Source organism: Astatotilapia calliptera, chromosome 11 (assembly GCF_900246225.1).
Source record: "Astatotilapia calliptera chromosome 11, fAstCal1.2, whole genome shotgun sequence".
Classification (NCBI taxonomy): domain Eukaryota; kingdom Metazoa; phylum Chordata; class Actinopteri; order Cichliformes; family Cichlidae; genus Astatotilapia; species Astatotilapia calliptera.
In genome coordinates, this window is record NC_039312.1 from 8,719,503 (window position 1) to 8,742,971 (window position 23,469).

The window sequence follows — 23,469 nt, forward strand, 5'->3', positions numbered from 1 at the left end:
CCATGCTTTTTTTTTTTTTTTTTGCCATGTCTAAGATATTTTTTCTTAGAATTTTACTAGTGCTATTTTGAATTTTAGAATGGTATCCAACATGTAGTAAATCAAAGCGCCAGATTACAGTTATCTCAAAGTGCTTAGGGCAAAGACACTACAACAATTCAGCGAAAACCCCAACAATTAGACGACTCTGAGCTTTAGAACTTTAGATGATCACAGAGTGAAAGGTCAAGTAGTTCATATTTTCAATTTAACAAGCAAACAAACACACCCCCTCCCAAAAGAAGAAGAAATAAATAAATTATTTTGCACATGCTAATTTTATTCTGGATCTCGTAGATGAACCTAGGGAACCATCCTCTTTGCTTTATTATTGCTAATCCTACCAAAAGCCTGGCACAGTGACTCACCTGGGAGTACCTATGAAAATGTAATTTTGTGTTCAGATTGATTCACAATATTAGTTTCATTAAGTTGCATATTAATTTCATTTGCTCCTGTTAAATCCACATTAGATTGGCTTTCCGCCCCCACCAAGTTAATTTCATCTCATCAGAATACATTCACCTCAGTCCAGCTAGGCCATACGTAGCCTCGGCTTTGTATTAAAGAAACATTGTTAGATTTCTTCTTGGCCAGTAGCACAGTTACTTTTAGTTGTCTTTACTAGCTACATAAATGAACAACAGTCCTGGATTGTACTTTGAAAGGGCCACCATGTTCCTGTGATATTGATCCTTATATCATTTGTAGGTTTATTTTAGTAAGTAAGTGAGCCAAATGTATTTATATAGCACATTTCACAAATAAAAATCACAAAGTGCTTCACAATAAAAAAAGAAATACAAAAAAAAATAATATAAAAAAACAGTGAAGAAATTAATTATTTTAGTCCTTTATTTATCCAGGTAAAAATATCTCATTGAGATTAAAAATCTCATTTCCAAGCGAGACCTGGCATCATGGCAACAAAATTAAAATCAAAAGCTCGTTTCTATAAAAATGTCTTCAGCTGCTTTTTAAAGGAGTCAGTGGAGTCTAGACGGCGTAAAGACAACGGCAGGGAGTTCCACAGCCTTGGTGCCAGTGCCCGAAAAGCCCGATCCCCACGTGTTCGGGATGAAGCATGAGGTTTTAACAGTTCAGAGATATACTGGGGAGCTTCACTGTGCAGAGCTCTAGAAGTTATAATTAAAATTTACCAATGAAGAGAAGCCAAAACTGGAGTAATGTGTGACCTCTTGTTTGTGCCAGTTAAAAGTCTTGCCGCGGCATTCTGTAGAGTTCGAAGGCGATCCAGAGCTGATTTGTTGAGACAAATAGGGAGTATATACAGCAAAAAGAGAATCGGACCTAAAACAGATCCTTGAGGTACCGCAGAAGGCAGAACTGATGATTCAGACAACACATGATTCATACACACAGTAAAAGAACTCGCAGATAGATATGACATAAACCATTTTAAAACAACACCAGTTATCCCAAACAAGTCCTTCAGCCTATTTATCAGAGGTGAGATCCAGCATAACCAGAATGGTGTACTCTCCAGAGTCTGCTGCCATCAGAATGTCACTAGACACTTTAAGCAAAGCTTTTTCAGTGGAGTGCAATTTGCGGAAACGAGACTGGAAAATGTCCAGAACATTGTTCTTCTCCAAAAAGTTGTTAAGTTGTTCTCCAACTGTTTTTTCCAAGATCTTTGACACCAATGGTGATTTTGATATTGGCCTGTAACTGCTTGGAAGAGATGGGTCCAAATTTGGTTTCTTTAATATTGGTTCAACAATAGCTTGTTTAAAATAGCTGGGAATTTTAATTTGGTTTCATTTTGCTTCCGATTTTGGATTTGAGTTGGATTCACTTTCACACTTCCAAACATTGGGAGTCATATATATTATGCATGTTGTATTGCAAATATACACTCACTGGCCACTTTTGCTGTCACTTGTTAGTAGTGGGTTGGGCCCCTTTCTTCTTTCAGGGTTGCCTTAATTATTCATAACATAGATTCAAGCAAGTGCTGAAAAGATTCCTCAGAGATTTTGGTCCATATCGACGTGATGGCGTCTCACAGTTGCTGCACATTCATGATGTGAGTCTTCCGTTCCACCACATCCCGAAAGTGCTGATGGAAGCAGCCATCAGAAGATGGGTACATTGTGGTCATAGGGGGATGATGGACATGGTCAGCAACAATACTCACTCAAGTTGTAGCATTTAAATAATGCTTAATTTATACTAATGGGCCCAATGTATGAAGGGAAAATATCCCCCAAACCGTTACACCACTTTATTACCTCATAAGGTAAGACGGACCGTGCTTTCATGATGTTGATGTTCAATTCTGACTGTACCATCTTAATGTTGCAGCAGAAGAGACTCATTGGACTCGATAACATTTTTCTAGTCTTCTGTTGTCCAGTTTTTGGTGAGCATGTGTGAATTATAGCCTCACCTTCCTGTTCTGAGCTGAGTGGCTCTTGGTCTTATACTGCTGGAGCCATCATCATGCACAATATATCCAAACATCTGCTTGAATCTTCTGTGCTTTCAGAGATGCTGTTCTGCATACCTTAGTTCTAAAAGTATACCGTTGTTCTAATGAGCGCTTATTTCCCTATCGGCTCAAACATTCAGTCTATTCTCCTCTGATTTCTGACATCAATGAGGTATTTTCACTCAGAGAACTGATACTAACTGGATATTTTCTCTTTGTTGGACCATTCTCTGTAAGCTTTAGAGGTGGTACAGAAATGGATAATCCCAGAAAATGAGAAAATCATAGTGTCATCTGCCTCTTATTCCATGTAATTCAAACCTTGAGAACTTGGATGTTTATCAACCTAGGCTTTTTCACACCTTGTGGATACATTGAATAGTCAGTGAGAGTGGTGAAGCAATGGAGGCAATAGATGTGGGAATGGGATGAAGAGTTTTTGAATAAGATCTTGTTGCTTTGAAAACCACGCTCCTTATATTTTTGATGTTGACTTCATGTTGTTGCTTGTGCTCTTTATTTGGTATAATTTTTCCTCCTCATTATTTGTTTTTGGATTGTTTTACATGGATTGAAAATCCGACGGCGATTGTTTTTGGATTTTTAAACACTATTTGAAATATAGTGGCCAACTTAATTGTGAGTGTTTTATGTGGGGTGTATTTTCAAATATTTTTATGATTTTAATATGTGATCGTTCAACGATACATCGAAGGGCTGAAAAATGCAAAGTGTTTGGAATAAACTTTGTATATAATGAAAAATCTCCCTGAAAAAGGGAAACGAACAAAAAAGAACAGGCAAATAAACAAGACATTGGGATTGGGTGTCAAATTCTGATTAAACATTGGGGACGTGTACGTGTGTGTGTGTGTGTGTGTGTGTGTGTGTGTGTGTTCAAAACCCTTTTGTGAGCAAGTTCAGATGTGGTGCTTCAGTGTCATAAACAGGAATTTACAACCACTTGCACAGAATGGGTCATTAAGTGTGTGTGTGTGTGTGTGTCTTGCTGTGTCTGTATCAACCTTTGCCATTAGATTCCAGGCGTAAAAAAAGTCCTTTGTTCCGCTGTTACAGCTCATTACGTTTCATTAGCTGTCTCTTCCCCGTTCTCTGTTTAGTTGCATTTCAGGCAGTTCTCTCTGTCATTGAGATTGCAGCGTGTTAAAGTCAGGTGCACATGATCCCGTCTTCTAACCTCTAACCAATAACTAACTGTATTGTTGCTCCCAGCAGACCAGTAGGTGGACAGGATGGTATCAGAATAGGCAGCAAGACTAGGCTGTGTTTCAAATGTGTTTCAAAGCTCTCTGAAACACATTTGAAGAATTGCCCGAAGGCCGACTGCACTGTGACGACTGAGCGCTGTGCTGGCTTTTCGTCCTTTGCAACAAATAGTTTGAAGTTGAACTGCTAATATCAAGAGGTATCAAAAAACTTTGAAACAAAATATTCCAATGGAATGATGGTGCATTTTTTTTAATTTATAGATCTCAATTAAAATAAATATTAATGCAAAAATATACCGTTGGATGCCCGCATATTAGGTTTACAATAGGTTTCAAATAGATCGGAGGATCAGAAAATTGAGTGCATGATAAATTTCAGTGCTCTTCGTTTTTGTTACAGGAGAGTAAACATTTCTTCCTCTTGTAGCTGCTGCTCTTCTCAGTCCAGGGACTATAATGGATAACCTTGGAACTTGTACACCAATTTATTCTCTCTCCTTTGTTCACGGTTTTCTATCCTGTCCCTGATTTCTCTCTCTTTTTTTCTTCTTTTCACCTCGTGACATTAATAGTAATGTTCTTATCTACTTAACAGAAAGCTAATTTATCTTCCCATTACTGTGTTGAATATCGCATGAATCCATTGTTAGGGATTTGAATGGATGATTAAAACGTTCCACGTGACGGTTTTAGATGCTTTATTTGTATTTGGCTTTAATAATCTCAAGAAAAAAACAGTTTATTTTTTCTATTTTGTTATCTGCTGTTTTCATTTATGTATTTATATAGTCAACCACAATCAGTGTAGCAAAATACACCTACGCTATGCACACAGACACAATGTAAACAAAGCCAGATGAGCATGTAAAAAAATGTATGTATGAGTGCATTGTGAACATATTTGTGTTATCCGGGAGGCCCCCTATGTGTTAGCCTCCTTGTTTCCTGTGATTTGTGTCCCCTCTCCGAGCCGACACAGTGGAATAATAGGCCTTATCAACTTTAGTGCTGACCTTCACGTAGATTTGTGTTAACCATTGTGTCTAAGGTGTATTGCACAACACTTTAGCCAGCTGAGAGTGGGGTAAATTTGGGGTCACTAATGTCTTGGTGCACAGAAAATCAATTAGCCTTAGAGCAGGGTTAGGACTCAGATGTTAAGCTGCAGATACAACATCACTTTATGACTCCTGTTTTTTTGACATTACGTATCCCTGAGTAACAAGGACGGATCAGAATGAAGGTCTAAATGCTTTAGTCAAAACTAAACGAGGGAAGAAACTACAGGCAGTCCTCAGATGCTTTCATCCCACAGTTTGACACACTCGGACCCTGCCGGTTTTAAGAGCACCTGGGTATCGTAGTCCTTGATCTGCTGTGTGCGAGTTGGAAGGCCACCCTAACAGAAGCTGCTGCAGGTGGAGACTTGATTTAAGTGTAGTTTTTTATTTTATCTTTGGAAGGTTTGTTAAGGTTGGAGGATATTGGAGGCTGGATTGAGATGGTCCACTGGCCAGTTCTGAACTCATGCATGTCAGCTAGCAACAACAAACAATGCACGCTACTTGAAACAAAAAAGCTGCATACAGGTGCTGGATGGCAGGTGTTTCTTATTTAAACAGAAAGCGATGTGAATTTTATTCTGTAGTTTAATTTGTTTGCTTGTGTCTCAATGTTGTTTCAGTTAGGGCTGTTCGATATAACGATATATATCGGATGACGATATAAAAACGTCTATCGTTTCATTTTACGCTATCGTTTGTTTTGTTGTGTCGCAAAATGAACTGTTTACGGCAATATTTTTTCATGGTTTTGATGGTCACTGTAGTGGCTATATTCATTTCTTAAAGTGCTCTCTTTCTCTTATATGTAATATAACCACACTACAGACGGACAAGCGCCTGTTTTTATGCGTTGTCGTTAGCAACAACGACGGTAAAACCATTGCGTGTCCGCTTGTTTATTTTCCACAAACCTTTCACAATAAAGCTCAAGATCCTGTTGAGACTTTTCAAAATAAACTGAATCACGTGAAAGAGGATGCAGAGTATCTACGGATGAGAAGCAAAAAAGAGCCGTCAGGTGCTAAAAAATAAACCTTAGACTCAAACGTTAGAACAGGCTTTTCCCCACAGCACGCCGTGTAATAAATACTCAAAAAGAAACGGCGGCTGTTACAACTTATGTCTAAAAATGTATCGTTTCATGCATCTGTTAAAACACTCGACTCCAGCTACATGACGCCCAGCTGGAACCACTTCCTGCAAGTCGAGCTGCCCGAGATTCACAGAATTTACAGAAAATGTTACATTTTTGTGATTTATATCGTTATCGGATGATAGAATTCTTATATCGGGATATGAGATTTTGGTCATATCGCACAGCCCTAGCTTCAGTGAAATTTGTGCAAAAGTTTTTGAGCATGTGCTGCCCGTCTTAATATTTCAGTATTAAGAATATTGCCTCCCCAGTAAATATTAAAGTGTCAAGCAAATAACATCACAAAATTTGGAGAAAGCCCTTTTTTTTTTATATTTAGAAGTTATATTAGCCTCTATGTCTGATAGGATTACTTTTAAATTCGTCTTCAGTAATCATTTTAATTCCAGTCTGCTCAAAATGGTCATTTCTGTCATTAAATTTCGCCATCAGTAGTGTGTCGCTGTGATCGGTCTTCTGAAAAACAACGCAAAAAAACAGCTTTTGTGCTTATGTGTATTTTTAACTCTTAGTTCTCAGTTCGCTTTTCTAATTTTGACTTTGAATAATCATGCTGGTCCTATTCCAAGAAAAGAAATGACAGTCATCGGTATGTGATTGGCGTGTTTCACTTTCAGAGCTTCCTCCGTGCTTGGATTCTTTTCTTAGTCCTCTTAACCGTTTCTCTTTGCAGATCAATCAATGTCATTATGATTGATTTATGTATTTATATGGCACATTCCTTGACTAAGCAAGGTAAAAAGTCAGAGCAAAACTCATTGAGTGCGCACTTTATAGAGGGTGTCACTTGGGAATAGCATAATCGAAAGATTCCTGGTGCGATCCTGGGAGAAGACACGAATCCCTGTGGGGTTGGATCAGGTGGGGCATCCGGCATAAGGCAAACATTATTATTTTTATTAAATGTTTTTTTGTATTTATTTGTTCCCTATAGGCACTTAAGAATGCTAATGTTACAAAAGGAATACAGGTGTTGGTGTTATAGAAAAGTATCTGCTTTAAAGGGGAGTGTCACACAAGAAGAAAAGATGGAGAGATGCAAACTCATTAGCAAAGTTATTCGATAACTTAAAAAGACTTATGTTTTGTAATTTCAGTTTCATAGCAACAGCATGGAAGTCAATGGGACTCGAGATCAACGTCTCTTTTTCCTTTTTCCTTCTCCTATACATCTTTTTTTTTTTACCTAATAATCAAAGCAGGTATATTTTCTCTAACTTCAGATTCTAATATCCACAGTCATTCTGCATGATATCGGTCCATATCTCTTCCACGTCGTACAACAGAATCCCGTTGGACCGCGCCGCTTGACTGCATTTTCATTTTGTTTGCCGTTGGTCAATGATCTCATCTTTTCTTTTCTGTGTTGTTTTTCTCTTGAAAGAGCAGAAGTGAAAATGCATCATGTCAAGCAGCAACAAAAGATGGAGAAAATGTGCTGATGTGCTTCAGAAAAGTGGAATTACAGCAGAATGAAGGGTGTTTACAAAAGATTTTCTTCTCACGTACATATGTGTGAACAGTCGCAGAGACGCATGGATGCCCAATATACACACAATCTCATTTTGATTTTGCACTTCAGCACAAGACACACACGCACATACACCTCCACAACAGAATTCTCATTTTCTTTTTCTATTTCATTCTTGACACACACACACACACACACACACACACACACGACTATATGCAGACAGGCTCACACACAGACATATGTGCACACCTCTTCTAGCTGTGTACCACAGTGGCCTCTCCTGCTGTTTATCAAACCAATGTATGGGTAGTTTTCAGCTCCAGTGGTCTGAACACTTTATTCCATTTCCCTCTTTCCCACTGCTTAACACACAAACACACAAATATATGCTCAGGACAAACACGCACACACTCCGTACACTATTCTCCACACTCGCTCACCAGGACAGACTGTGCTCCCCACAATAAATCCAAAAGATTGATGTGTCTCCTTGGACAAAATGAGATTGTGTGTCATTACAAGGTATTATGCTACAGAACCCCTGAGTAACTGAATTAGTCCCAGTGTGTCACAGGCAAACACAATTTACACACACACACACTCGTGCACACACATACACACAGTAGTTTATTAGTGTGTCCATGATTTCAGGGGGCATTACGTTCAGTTCGAAATGTTCTGGAGCTTTAACCATAACTACTACATGTCAAAACTTAAGCTTACTTCAACCTTAACAACATGTCTTCACCTAAAAATTTGATGACAGACATTACAGGAGCTTTTTTTTTATCCTCCTAAGGAAAACACATTGACATACTGTGACGGTGTAAACAAATTTACATCCCTACAATCTGAGCAACACCCAGACCACACACACGAGTGACTATTTTAGAGAAGATTTGTGACTCAAGCAGCAACTTTTTGTCAATAAGAAACACCAGCCGAGTAATGAGGTGATTTCCACTACATTATTTGTAGTGGTGCAGACACATGCAGTCCAGTCCAGTCATTTTGTTTTGTTGCTTTAGAGGAATGGAGTTTAAGAAGAGAGTGGTTACGTTTGTAATAAAATGTTTAGGAACCTTTTGAAAACTCTTAATTGAGGAAAAACCCAAAACATTTTAAAAGGTCTCAATAATTCCTTTACATCCTCTAATATATGCAAAGATTCTGCTAGATGTAAAATGACAACAGCTTTAAAGTGGACCTGTTATGCACATTTCCAGCTGCATATTTTTATTTGTGGATTTGATTAGAGTAGCTTTGCATGATTTACGGTTTAAAATGACCCTTATTTATCTTAGACTGGGCTTTGTTGAAGCCCCTCGGTTCATCTGCTTAAAGCAGATATCGACTTTTAGTGACGTCATACAGAGTCAAGAGGAAGAAAAAAGCTTTAGCCATGTTTTATGTGAGTAACCACCACTGTATCACACTATATACATGGTAGAGCATAATAGGTCCACTTTAAGGCATTTGACTAGTCACTCCTTGATAATTCAGTAAGAATGGAGTAAAAATTCTGTTGCACACTGACTGCATTTGAAAATAATTTCTCTCTAATGTGTAGTTAGAGACGTTGCCAACTTGTTTTAGTCAATCTGCAGTGCATCTCTCTGCAACAGGGAACTCAACCAAACTGGTTGTCATCTGGTTCTATTCTGGTTTTATTCCAATATAATAATAGGTTTGTGGAGGAATTTCTGTTTCAAATCTGAGGTTCTAGCTGAACTCTAAATGTAAGTAGTTAATGTGAATTGTTGTTTACTTTAAATTTATGTATATGTGGACAACTTATACCATATTAACACACACACATTACATGTAATTGCCAACTTGATGCAGTTCTTTTGCAGACTGACAGCAGACTGGCTCAGTCTTGCCGTTTTATCACCTTGACACATCAAACTTGCTTTGAAGATGGCAGCTGTTTGCAAGTGGTTGCAGACCTGCTCATCAACTTCAAGCAACAAGATCACAAGTTCATTGCAAACGGTCACAATCAGTTCAGGCGACCTGCGGTCTCCAACCACTGTTTTGTCTAGTGACTTGCATGAAGTAGTAAGTCAGCAAAACAAGCTGTCAGTTGACGGTTATTACTGTGTGCAGATCCTTTTGACCTCTGAATCTACCTACTGTGTGAGTCAGCTCAGCATTCAGATCATCAGCAAAAAGGGGACTTAAAAATCAAGTAAGTTAGAGTGCAAAGTGGTTAGTAAGCCAGAGAAGTGAGCCGATTACCTGACTCAGTCAGCCTGATTGTAGGCCTAACCTCATAGCATATCTTCACGTGACACTTTATCAGTGAGTTCCAAAATAAACAAATATCGCACCATTCTTTTCCAGCAACAATAGGCTGATTGACTTTAGCACAAACACCGTCTCGAGGTCAGACTACAGACAAAACAAGAAGTTGGGAAAACACAGCTACTACGTGGACGTGGAGATGTGGTTTCACACACAAGCGCACACGCTCTCACACACGTACTCACGCTGACTTTTTTCAGTCAAAACAACAAGCAAAGCTGCTGTAGTAGTTTCAGAAACACGGGGTCAACATGTGACACATTTTCGAAAATGCACACAGAGCTCTTTCAGTATTTAACACGGGGAACATGAGACTCGATAAGAGAACTCGAGAGGTCATGAACAAAGGCTGGATTGAACACAGAGAGAAACAGGGCCCAGCTGCATTAGAGCACACACTCGTAGATGAAAGGAAGCTCACTGAAATCCATGCACACACAAATACGCAAAAACAACCAATCCTCATGTGAAATATTGGTGCAAAAACTTTTTTTTTTTTTTACCTAACACACAGCTTCAGAGTGTTAACCAATCGTCACAAGTCAGCGAGCCACCGTAGAAAAGTGTTCGCACAAATTTACACTTTTGAAAAATGAAGTAAAATCTCTGTGTCGTTTCAAACCCACCCTCGCAACTCCACTTAACCCCCATTGACTAAGCGCCACAAGCGCCGCTTAATCCCAAACCCTTATGATTAGAGCTCCTAATAATATTTGATGTGATGAATATTGCCTTTTTTATGACTTACACAAGATCATCGGTGTGTGTGCAGTTCCCATGCAACTTGAAATGGGTTTTAACTGCCAATCTTTTTCTGAATTACTAATAACCCCTCTATTCATTGCTCCTAATAGGTCTTAACGTCATTGTGTCAGCAGTCTTTGTTCCTTGACTCCATATTATTTCGCCACCTCCACTTTGACTTTGAGATGACACTAACAGCAAACTCACAGGCTCGAGGCATTGTTCAGCCATATAACAGCAGTTTGGAGATTTTGTTTGCTAATATACCCACTTCAGCGTCTCCCCGTCTCGACAATAAGCGCAATGACTAATCTTGCTTTACAATTTGCATGGCGCTCAGACTTCCCCTCGCAGTTTAAGCTTTGTTTTCATAATTGCGTTTTGAAGCTGGCACAATACGAGCCCCGACGAACACTAATACACACCGATGGCTGTTTTCTAATTAATGTGTAGCTTTCTAATTAATGTCTAGATTCTAAATACTTATCACTGAGAAATGATTTTCTTGTTCTTAATATGCAGCACAAGGGATCCTTCCCGAAGGGAACTGTACTTTGTTTGTGTGCGTGTGTGTGTGTGTGTGTGTGTGTGTGTGTATTGAGGCAGGCTTACAAATGTATAGAGGAACCTCAGGGTTTTCCTCCCTTTGTTACCTTTTCAAGGCTGCAACCACACAATCTCTCCGTCTTCATCTCACGCGCGCACACACGCACATTGGGGAGGTAACCTTTCTCATTGTAACACATTGATGAACTACACTGTTGTCAGGTACAACAGCTACCTCTGTGGTTTAATTAACTGGGACAAAACAGAAGAGGGAGCAAGGACAGATATAAAGTAGGCCAAGAAATATTTGGATTTAACTATCAAAGTGCGTCTTTACGTCACTGCAGCTGCTTAGTTTTCCTGAATGGTAAAAGCAGCTTTAAAATTGTTGTATTATTTCAAATAATTTATCATCCATCGCAACTTTAATACAAAGTAAAGGCGTGCATGTGCCTGCCACAGCGAGGGAGGGACACAGGCTCCTCTTGCGCTCAGCGTTGGTCTAGTTGTCACAGACCGTCCTGGCTAATGGAGAAGTCGAAACCGCTAATGCATTGTTGTGATACTGGACAAATGTTCAGCAACAGCAGCACACTTGAACACAGCCATACGAACGCACACACATTGCACGTTACTGATGCAAATACACACAGACACACAAGCAGGCCACTGACTGTCTCTTGAGATTAATGTTGGTGTGATCCATTCAGCTGGGCCTGATCACATTAAGATGGATTGACCCCCTGGTGGTGTGTGTGTGTGTGTGTGTGTGTGTGTGTGTCGGTGTGTGTGCACGCACACGGGGTCCCATCTGTCTGTGTTTTCTCCACAGCAAGGTCCTGTGACCTAGCTGCCATCTTTAGTGCCCTCAGCGAAGCAATACTCTGAGAAGGAGAGATGGATGGATGGATAGCTCGGTTTTCTTTTACCGTTGTGGTGATTTGTGTCATTGAAAATTCTTCTGCTATTTTAAATGAATGTCAGAACGATTATAAGAGAGGGATTGCAGCATTTTAGTGTGCGAGGTGTTAGATGGTCCAACAAATGCAGTGGAACAAGTGGATCGACATGTATAATGTAGTTGTTTGTGCCGTAACAGAATGACCTCTTTTTTTGTCATCTTTAGGTTATTGCGTGTTACTTATTTTTGACAAAGAATTTGTGTAAAGTTGTAGTGTATCTGCTCTGTAGATAGACTGTGATTAACCTTTTTTTTTTTTTTTATCACTGGTTTAAATGTGATCCAGTATTTAACTATGAACCATCACAGGAAGAACAGCTGAACTTTCCTCTACGGAACATATTTATATATCACTTCTTGTATATCGATTATATAAAAAAATGTTACCATATTACAGATGATCCCAGCTTCCACCTGCGAGATGCTTCACAACATTACTCACTGGATAGTGGAAACTATCAGGATTAACGAATCCACCATCCTACTAATTGAAAAACATGGTCATTCTTGAGCACAATATTGTTTTATATATGGAGTAATATCATAGTGTGATTAGTGGTGTCTTTTGTGAGGCAGTACTTTTTGGCCCACAAATTTTGTCCTTTGTGCTTCAGGTTTCTGGGGATCAATGTTATTTTTCCGTGAATGTCAAGGATGCAGTTTATGCTTACTGTTTTTGTTTTTGGACCATAAGGCACACCGGATTATAAGGCGCATTAAGCGAAGCAAAACAGTCAGATAATTCAAACTTTACTCAACTCATTCTTCTTGCTTCCTTCTTTGAGCGAACCAGAACTGAGCTGCTTTTAGGATGCATATATAACAAATCCCAAGCATTGTTTTATGTTACCATGATCAGCTTTAGCAACAAAGTTGTACCCAATGTATTCCCAAGGTTAGAAGCCTCCATTAGTAGTACTGTGCTAATGGACAGTCAGGTTTTCTTTAAGAGTAGAAGTACTGGCCCATTATTAGCTATAATTGAGTTTGTTTGGGTCTTTACCCCCAATTACTTTGCAGTATTTTGCTAATGAGATGCCACAGCGTTTTATTCAGACTGACCCAATAACATGTACTTGCAACTAATGGAACCAACGAGGGGAAAAAAAGCCAGAAAAAGAAAAATGCATAGAAATAAAATTAGATGGAAAATAGAAAATACAAAGATGTCATATGCTCACGTAACCTCAGAAATTCCATGCCAACAACAGTTGGCTGGAAAAGATGTTAAATCCATAAAATGCACCTGAACGAGACAGTTATTTTTGTAATACTGTCGGTGTGTGTGTGTGTGTGTGTGTGTTTTACCATTTTCAGTTTAATATAGGATGGTAATTGATTTGCAGTTCAGGATGCTAACACATCGCACAAACTTTTTTTTAATGCCAGGTTGTACTTTTCAAACTACAATGACAAATTCGAGGTCTGAAAATGAATCCAAATTCATCAGATGGTTTTAATAGAGTGTGGTTTGGTTGATCTTCCCAACCAAGCACTCTCCCGGAGTTTACACCCTGCCATACTCAGGGGTTTAGTGTGAGGCAGTTTTATTTTTGTTCTCATTTTTCTGTTCTGCTTCATTCTCCTTTCCCTTCCTTTCACAGTCAATTTGAATCAAGCCTCTCCTTTTTCTTGAACAAAACAATGCGGCGACTCTAGCGTTTCCACTGTTTGTCTTTGAGACAGCTGTCCATGGTCACTTCTAATCCTTTGAAATAGTTTATGAAAGAGAGAACAGTTTTTACTCTCCCCTGTCTTTTAGTGCTTTTCCTTAATTGACAGGGCAAGCTTCATTACTTTCCTTTTAACCTCCTAAGACCCGAACTCTTCCACGACATGCATTTTTAATTTCTCTTTGATATTTGGGCATATTGGGGCCTGATGAATGTAAAAACAAAGAATTACCAGATTTTTTTATTTTTTTTTTTACCTTATTTTTGTTTTTAAGAAAAATGAGAGCCACAAATGAGGATATTCATTTAAAATTTTGATAGAACCGTAGCAGTATAATGTCCTCGTAAGTGGATATCAGGCCCTTGTAGAGCAAAATTGAGTATTTTGGTCTAAATAACCCAAAATGTGATGTCCACATATGTGGACGGCAGGTCCTAGGAGGTTAAAAGTCTCTGTTCATTTATATATTCCACCTTCACATTTTGAGCTGAGTATAGTTCATTTAAGTTGACATCCATTTCCAATGGCATTGGTGAATACAACCAGCTGCTTTCATTTGATGTTTAATATATTATTAGATTTGTGCCGTATGATATAAATGGAGCACAAAAAGATTGAAACACAAGCCCCCAAAGCAAAAAACATGTTTTCTTCAATAAAGTCAAAAGTGAAGGTTTGCTCGATCTTTCTCTTTTTACATTTTCTTTTGTGTCTTTCTGTCGGTGTAGGTGTCTGAATGCGTGTACCTACTGCAAGACGAAGCATGCAAGAGGAGACTTGGCCAGTTATCCCATAGAGGAGCTAGTGGAGAGAGCAAGGCAGTCTTTTCAGGGTGAGTACCTTTTCTCTGTAGACAGACACACACTATCACTACACAGGGCTGTGCAATTATTGGAATTTCAATTTCAGTTACAGTTTTGGTTTAGAATAAGATAACTGAGATAAAAAAAATTATGTGACACATTCTTGTTTTGCCTTTGGTTATAAATCCAGCGCTCCCACTTCCTTTTCTCCTTTATGTTGGTGGATTTTGACCCTGACTGTGCTCGAATTGAGTATAAAAGGTTGTGTCGGTGTCTCTGTGGTTGTGGAGACACTTAAGTTCTGATTCAGCGTACTCCTGTGTGTGTGTGTGTGTGTGTGTGTGTGTGTGTGTGTGTGTGTGTGTCTTATTAAGAGGGAGAGGTTTTAGTAACACATGTTGATGTTTTTGTTCTTGGGTGGAGGCTCCAGCCATTTGGCTCTAGTTTGATGCCAAAGGAACAGCTGTTGTGCGCTGGCATCTGTTCCTTAAGAGCACACTCCCAGAATCCCTAACTGCACAGCAGGCCATGCCTCTGTTAGAGCCCCAGGCAGGTCAGTCAAGGGCAAGTCTACGCACTCATGACACAAGTGGCTAACTTAATTATCGAGGCGCTATCATCCATTTTATGATATGCATTTTAAAAAGCCAACTGTCTATTAAAAAAAGCCTGTTTTTCATTTGTTTAAACTAGCTAGGGTCACTCTGTTATCCCTTTTAACACCAGCGTTTATCCATGAGCTCATTGTGTTTCAAACTTTGCTGTAAAACTAAGTATTAATGCACAAAATCTTCCTGCCAAAGACATGAAAAATGATGACAAAAATCCATTTGTTCTGCCATTAACTTTACTTATTTCACAGTAATCACAAAAACATGCTAAGTTCAAAAGGGACAAAGGTACATTTCTTCCTTTCTCTTTTATAACAGCGTTCTAGCCTCATACCCACAGATAAAATTAAATATATAAAACCTCTCGCAAAGTATTGAAACTTCTTATTATGCTGTTCTTCACCCCACTGCCGTAAGAACTTCCCACTAACAGGACTTGCCAGGCTGTTGTGTTCTGGACTCTTAGGATTTACTCGTTCAGGTTGATCCTGGCTCCCAAATGTACTACTGATAATGCTAAGTGTCATGAAAATCATTATTAAATCATTAAAAAGTTGTTTTGCGTTACGTTTGCGCCACAGTTTTCCATCCGAGTGCAAGCATCGCAGCAGGGATGCCTGTTGCGATGCTTGCATGAGAAAGAGATGAATAAATTCTGTACTGCATTGTGCCAGGTGTGTTATATAATTTGCTCAGAACTGATTGGATAACGCTGGTGTCTGCTGTATTACTTCCCAAAAGAAAATATCCTTGTGTGCTAATTGCTCCTGCACAGCTAATAGAATACTTTAATTGACATAAACAACGAGCCTGGAACTTTCAATGCAATGTGAGTGCTGGTCTTTACACAACCTTCGATATTAGAGTAATTAACCCTCCCTCTCCTCCAAAAACCCCCCCAAACATAAACCAAGAGTCCACCCTTGACAAGGACACGGCTTTTAAAATCCCATCCTGAACCCTCTAAAACAGCTGCATCCATGCCACTGCCACAGGGTGGGCAGTCAAGGACAAACTCACCAGCTGCTTGAACCTTGGTGTGTATTTGTATGTTTTTACGATCATGGTCGTATGATTTGGGTGAAATCAGGAGGAAGAAACGCACCAGCCTAGTTAGAAAGACAGGGTATACTCAGGCTTTGGGAAGACACATGCATAGATTTAAAAACAGGTTTAGCTTTCATTGCTAACTACCAACAGTAAATACATAAATCAGTATATACATCTTTCACTCCTAATTACAGGGCCTCATGCACTACAATGGATAACCTTAATAGGCTTGTGTGTGTCACGAGCAATGCTCATTCCAAGTTGAATCTTAAATTTAAATATAAACTGTAGTCACTCAATTTTTATCGTCCTACCTTTGGTGTAAGTTTGCATTTCTCTATGTGTCCATGAAAGGGATTGTAGGAATTCAACTTATATGGAGGCACACTCCTGTACACTCTGCCAAGAAGCCATCAACATGTACAAGTAATAATCCCATGTATAAACAGGCTGCTGATTGGTTAAAAAGTGTGTTCTTTTTTAGTTTAAGAGGAAGAAGTGCAAAATTAAAAAAGCCCCGCACAGAAGATTAAAAAAGCATGTGTGAGAAGCTCAAACATTGAGTGTTTGTGCTTTTTTTTTTTTTTTTTAAACACTAACACAAGTTGCATGGGCTGCACATAAGGACCCCCAATAGCACAAACACCAACCAGAGTTACCCACACTACCGGATACTTCAGATATTTTTGTCACTGTCCCCCAAATGAAAGCACTCCACACTGCACCACTGCAACGCTGCAGGTCTAAACGTACAGAGTCAAAATGCCCATTGTTCACACATCCCCTGTGCTGGCTCTGTGCCAACTAGGAACCAAAGGGGGCCAGCCCACAATTTGAGAACCACGGGATTGGTCTGTGACATTAGTGCAAGTCAGAGTGATGTCCTCTGAAGTTATGGGAACTGTCTGCGCGTGTGTTGAGTGTAGGGTGGGGAGTAATCCGTTACAGCACAGGAAATATGAGTGTCAGAGACAGTTGTTGTTTTGAAAACACAGAAAAAGGAAGCAGAAGGTTATGATTTACAGATAGCTGGAATTAACAGAAACCGACATGGACAGTGAGATGAGAAAAGATGTGAGGTCTCACCATCCAAGCCTTAGATCTAATCTAAACGGAACGTGCAGTTTGCTAACCTGTTTCTTGTTGACTGTTTTCAAATGTCTCTCTCTCACCACACACACACATGCGCACACGCACGCACACACGTGCACACACATCTGGTGCAGCAGGGCCCCTTTTTCTCTCACTCTCACTTTATTTATCACCTTTTTTCTAACTCTAACAAACTGAACCTCACAAATAGACGCTGCAATTTGATTTGCTATTTGATGGCTTTTAAGTAAAACTAGGCCGCTTCTACGAATGCTAATTTTGATTGGCCAGTCAGCCCAGCGCTGGGGGTATTTGATTGGTTTATCTAAGGAATTTTAAAAGGACTTATAGGATTTATTCGAATGCGATTTGTGGTAAACACTTTTCATTCAAGCTGGGAAAAGAGTGAGCGAGTGTGAGCGCACAGCTTTTAAAGTAATCTGAATTATTCAAATGTATGAATTATAATTTTTAACATCAGAGAGGTTTGTTAATGCATGCAGGTAATAGAGGCTGGGGATGTCACGGGAAATGACAGCTGTGTGTGTGTGTGTGTGTGTGTGTGTGTGTGTTTGAGAGAGTGTATGGGTCGGGGAGTGGAGGGGTTCATGTGTGTGACAAACACGTGCTGGGGAGCTGAGTGGGTTGGTTTGCGTGTCAGTGGGAAAGCATGGGTGTATATTCTTCTGGAGATGTCAATCAAACCCTACTTACTGTGAACACTCAGCTGTTTAACCTCAGCTTTCAGTTTCAGCTTTAAACTTGGATAAAATGTCTCTGCCGCTCTGTTTATTTTGTCAGCACAGAGGATGCAGGGATGTGGTTTGTAAAATTTAAGGTACTGTTACTGGTTAAAAGCGTCTGGGGTTTAGTAGTTACATGTGACCAATGGATAGTACTAAAGTTTGAATGAGAGGTCGCAGGCAATAGCCTTAGACAATAAAGGGCAGATTTAAAAACTGACAGTCAGCATGTAGTTTGAACTGATCCAGTGTGTGGATCCCCCCCCCACCCAAAAAAACAATACACGTCTTTTTTTTCCCTCTCTTTTGCCTGTCCCGTTTGGCTCTTTTGCCATCAGAATTGTTGTCTAAAGGCAAAGAAAGATGCCCAACGGATTTACTTTACCAAATTGACCATCCCAGCCTTGCCGTAATGGTCCATTTGATTCACCTTTTATTGTTTATTTTATTTTCACTTACTGAATACGGGACAGACTTGACTGGGGGAAAGAGGGGGAGAAAGAAAGAGGGAAAGAGAAACAGCTGAGAAGAGGGACGGGGGAGAAGGGCAAAAAACAAAAACCAACAGAACGGGCAGGAAAAAAAAAAAGGAAAAAAATGCATATATCAATCACCTGGATCACCTGCTGAGAAAGAAAAAAGAAAACAAGCAGAAGAGAACAAGAGTAATAGAATAAACAACATCACAATGATATATGGGAATATGACAGTAAATACTAAATATTAAACATTATTGTGCAGCACATAAGATCAACAGAACACAGTGTGCTTTGAGGTAGGAGCCAAAAAGGGTGTAGTTTGTGGGTGTGATCACCCGTGTGTACACCTGTGCATGGACGCGCTTGTTTTTTTTTTTTTTCAAAAGGTTCCTTCATGTAATGATCTGCTAGAGGGTGTGGGGGGGCCACAGCCCCGTCCTCCAGGGCATGAAGCAGGTATGGAGGAGATCAAAACTCCAGACATCCAGAGGCCCCCAGAACACAAGAGACCAAGGAAGACTAACAGAGGGGCAATACACGTCTTAATGGAGACGGATGGAGTGCTCTAGAATGTTCTTTCCAAGACTACCTATATATAGTCATTAATAAACTTAAGATTCAAGCCATTTATGATGTAGGGCATACTGACATAAGGACATTTTTAGACTGACTTGAGCATTGTGTACAGAACAGTGCCTAACAAACACATCTTTAGATATCTGTTTTCTACAATTGCATTTCGCACACACACACACACACACACACACACACACACACACACACACACACACACACACACACACACACACACACACACATATATATATATATATATATATATATATATATATATATATATATATAATATAAAAACACCCAGCACGCCCCTGCGGGCGGTTTATCCTTCAAGCTCGGGTCCTCTACCAGAGGCCTGGGAGCTTGAGGGTCCTGCGCAGTATCTTAGCTGTTCCCAGGACTGCACTCTTCTGGACAGAGATCTCCAATGTTGTTCCCGGGATCTGCTGGAGTCACCGCACCTAGTGCTCCGATTACCACGGGGACCACCGTTACCTTCACCCTCCACATCCTCTCGAGCTCTTCTCTGAGCCCTTGGTATTTCTCCAGCTTCTCGTGTTCCTTCTTCCTGATATTGCTGTCATTCGGAACCGCTACATCGATCACTACGGCCATCTTCTTCTGTTTGTCTACCACCACTATGTCCGGTTGGTTAGCCACCACCATTTTGTCCGTCTGTATCTGGAAGTCCCACAGGATCTTAGCTCGGTCATTTTCCACCACCCTTGGGGGCATCTCCCATTTTGACCTCGGGACTTCCAGATTATACTCGGCACAGATTCACTGAGCGCTCTGTGTTGAGCGCTCAGTGAATCTGCGTTCGACTACTCCGCCTAGGCTGCACTGTCGAGCGCAGATCCACTGAGCGCTCAACACAGACAGCATAGTCAGAAGGAAGAGCGCAGGGCAAGCTAGCAAGACAGAAGTTACGCTCTCCTTGCAACATGGACATCCCCCACCCTCATTCAGATCTGGCGTTTGGAATTATTTTGGTTTTCATGTGACGTATGACCCTGAAGGTAAGCGAGTCATGGACTAAAGTAAAACAGTATGTTGGATGTGCCATGCAATGCTCAATTACATGGGTGGGAGCTAGTGTGTTAGCGCAGTTAGCTCGTTAACGTGTTGGCCGTCTAGCCCCATGCACGGGGCGATCGGCGGTAGCTCGTTAACGGAGATTTGCCGTGTTGTGGCGTTATGGTCATTTCAACGAGATTAACCTGAAATCACTAGTGGGAACACGACGAATATGACTGCACATTTACGCCGACATCATCCTAGTGCAAAGACAAGTGGAAGCAGACAAAAACAAGCAAGCATGCTACTAACTTTAGCCGAGTCATTTAGACAGCTGTTAGCACATAATTCTCCTTATGCTGCTGAGAATATAGCCCAGAAGAAGCGGATAGTATAGCTTTTATTTTGGAAAGAGACATTTCTCTGTAATAAACTCTTTTTCAAAGATGAGTGATTCCTCAATCAGATACAGGGCTTGCAATATCGTTAGCCCGACGTCCTGGGGCTAGCGATTTTTTTTCAGTCGGGCTACCAAAATCTATCTCTGCCCTGCCCGTCGGGCTATTGTAGGAAAAATATATGTCAATGCTTTTGCATTCTTTCAGAAATGTAGCTGGGTAATTATGTCATTGGCATCGGTGAGCCACTGTCAATATGTGACATATTGAAATCGCGTTTGAATTTGCGCTTGTTTTTTTGCTTTCACTTTGCAATCGTGCGAACTGTGTATAGAGAGCGACAGCACTGATCTGTGAGTGATGATAATTTGTGCACCAATTCCTCTGACATCGTCTTATTAATCGTTAGCTCACTATGCAAACATGACAAGTGAAATCTCCCGCAGCAAGCTTAAACATGTGAGAGGTTGATCGCGCAGAGAATCGCTGAGCTTATGTGAGTGCGTGTGTAAAAGCAGCAGGATATATATTTTAGTTCTGCTGAGCCAAATAATATGTGTGTGTATATATATATATATATAAAAATATAAAATTATTGTTATACTATTATTGTTATGCATGGCCTGGCGATATGAGGCGCTAATAATATACAAACTACAGATCCCATAATGCAGCGCTGTAGCCTGGCGATATGAGGCGCTAATAATATACAAACTACAGATCCCATAATGCAGCGCTGTAGCCTCCTTGCTGAACGCTAGGCTAACTGAGAACATTCCCGCGTCAATCAAGTCAAACTTCTGTTATTGCTAAGCTAGCCGCTCACAATGGTGGAGAGAAAAGTTGATTCTTACAGCAGAGCCTTTCAGCACCAGTGGGTGACTGAATATATGTTTACAGAGACAAGGGACAACGACAGGAAAAGACATTTTTTAAAACGTATGTCAAAGTGTAACCGACATGAAACTGCCCTGGGACAAACTTGTTGGACTTACAACAGATGGAGCGCCGGTGCTGTGCGGTGAAAAAAGTGAAGCTGTCACAAATGCACCAGTGCAACTTGCCTCACTTTCCCTGTTGCCAAGTAATGTTGAACCAAGTCAGCAGACTTTGCTGAACTGCACCTGTCAAAGTTTATTTTTTCAAGTTTATTTAATCTGGAATAATATTCCTGTCTGTTTTTATTCATATTTATGTTTAAAAAACATTGTTTTAGTGTGTTCAATAAATGTTTATCTTGTTTGGCCCGCGACCTAAAGTGGGCCTTGAGTTTTGGCCCCCTGTGCAATTGAGTTTGACACCCTGTGTTACATGAAGTATCATATCACGTGTCACAGTTTGTGTACAACCCATTTACAGTCTCATTTAACAGTGATTGTACAGAAAGAAAGACGTTTCATAGCTTAAAGCTCTGAGACCTGCAGATATTCTGCCCCTGAGAAGTGTGATGGGAGACGAGTAGTCGGTGTGACAGGGAGGTGCCGGGGCCGTGCAGAGAGAGAACTCTATTTTTGTTGCGTTCCTCAACCCCCACTGCGGCAGACGCCTTGTCATTTTTGTCTGTCAGTAGGGTGTTTTTGAAATGGCCTTGTCTGAAACAGGATGTGACGCTTCATAGATACAGACACACTGCTATCATTCCCACATGACACACTACATTAGCGTGTGACATGCGTCTCAGCAATCACAACACAGCTTGAATTTTTGGCTCTAGCTGGTGTTGGCATAATGAAAACACACGACATGAAACCTCCTATCACCAATATTTCTTCTTTTTTTTTCTAAAACTACCAGCTGGTGCTTTTCTCCCACGTACAAATGATTGATGCGCTAAATTCTAAAAGGGCTTGTTCCTGTGCTGGAAAATCCTTAAAAACTTCTTGAATATTCTTTAATCTTGCCAAAAGTGTGTGAAATGAAATTGTTTCTGTATTGCCTATCTAATATAATACTATCAGATTGACGGTTTTGTGTTAGCATTGCTTTAAAAAAGGAATAAAATAGAATAGAGAGATTTAATTTATTTTATTGAGCTGTAATATATAGTTAGTGGCTTGAGTGTGATCTTAGTGCCATTTCTGATGTGAGCCATTGTGCTCATGTGAAAATAAGTAGGGAAGTTTATTTAAGTTGGATGACGAATGACTTTTGGTTGTTTAGGAAGAATTTAGAGAGATTTATCTGCTATATCAAATTTATATATAGACTTTCAGCCTTCTTTCAGACATTTATAGTGATGCTGAGCAGCAGAGTGAAATTCTCAACTTTAATTCCTTTATTATGAGGTCATAAGTTTTCAAGCGGAAATAACTTCTTTCATTTCTGACTAATGATCCTTTGGGATTGGTCTTTCAGAGAAAAACAAAGACAGTTCCCAAGCCCAAACAGAATGGGATCTGATCTTTCCAGTCCTGATTCTGAGACTGTTATGTTAAGGTCTCTCAGTCTGAACAGGCAAGCCAGAATTCTCATGACTTTTATCTCATTTCCCCGTCTAAGTAAAAAAGATAAGTCTTCTTTCCATACTTGAGTGATTGAGAGACAAGCTGGGAAGTGTAGTTTTAAGTAGCCAGTGGCATCCTGAATTAAAATATCTTATTTAGTAATGCCACTCATATAACAATTCTGCAACTCCTGATTATGCATTAATATGTTAATCCCCATAAATATGCATGGCCCTTGCACATCAGCTTATACATGAAAGACTATCTGCTGACTTTAGTGGCCTTCGTGCATACTTCTGTATGACAGCGCTGTGCATGTGACATCTTTGTTATTGTTCTTTTCATCCATGTGTATCAGTTCAGAGACGTAACCAGTTCCCGCTAAACTCTGATATAGGGCTGGGAATCGTCACTGATTTCTAGAATCGATTCGATTCCGATTCACAAGGTCCCGAATCGATTCGATCCACGATTCGATTCAATTCGATTCGATTCGATTTTGAATCAGTCCGAAATATTATTATATGAACCATAATATATATAAAATTATGATAATTCACCTTGTATATGTACTGTCAAAAGAACCCTCTAAGCCTTGTGAATGAAT

General features: G+C 39.9%; 1 protein-coding gene across 1 annotated transcript in view; it reads left to right on the forward strand.

The window, feature by feature from the left end:
- Positions 1–23,469, forward strand: part of cdkal1 (CDK5 regulatory subunit associated protein 1-like 1) — a 255,607-nt gene that overhangs the window by 89,791 nt on the left and 142,347 nt on the right. Inside the window, exon 8 of the mRNA XM_026183920.1 lies at positions 14,378–14,481. Within this exon, the coding sequence (XP_026039705.1) occupies positions 14,378–14,481 (104 nt within the window). The remainder of the gene's footprint in view (positions 1–14,377; positions 14,482–23,469) is intronic.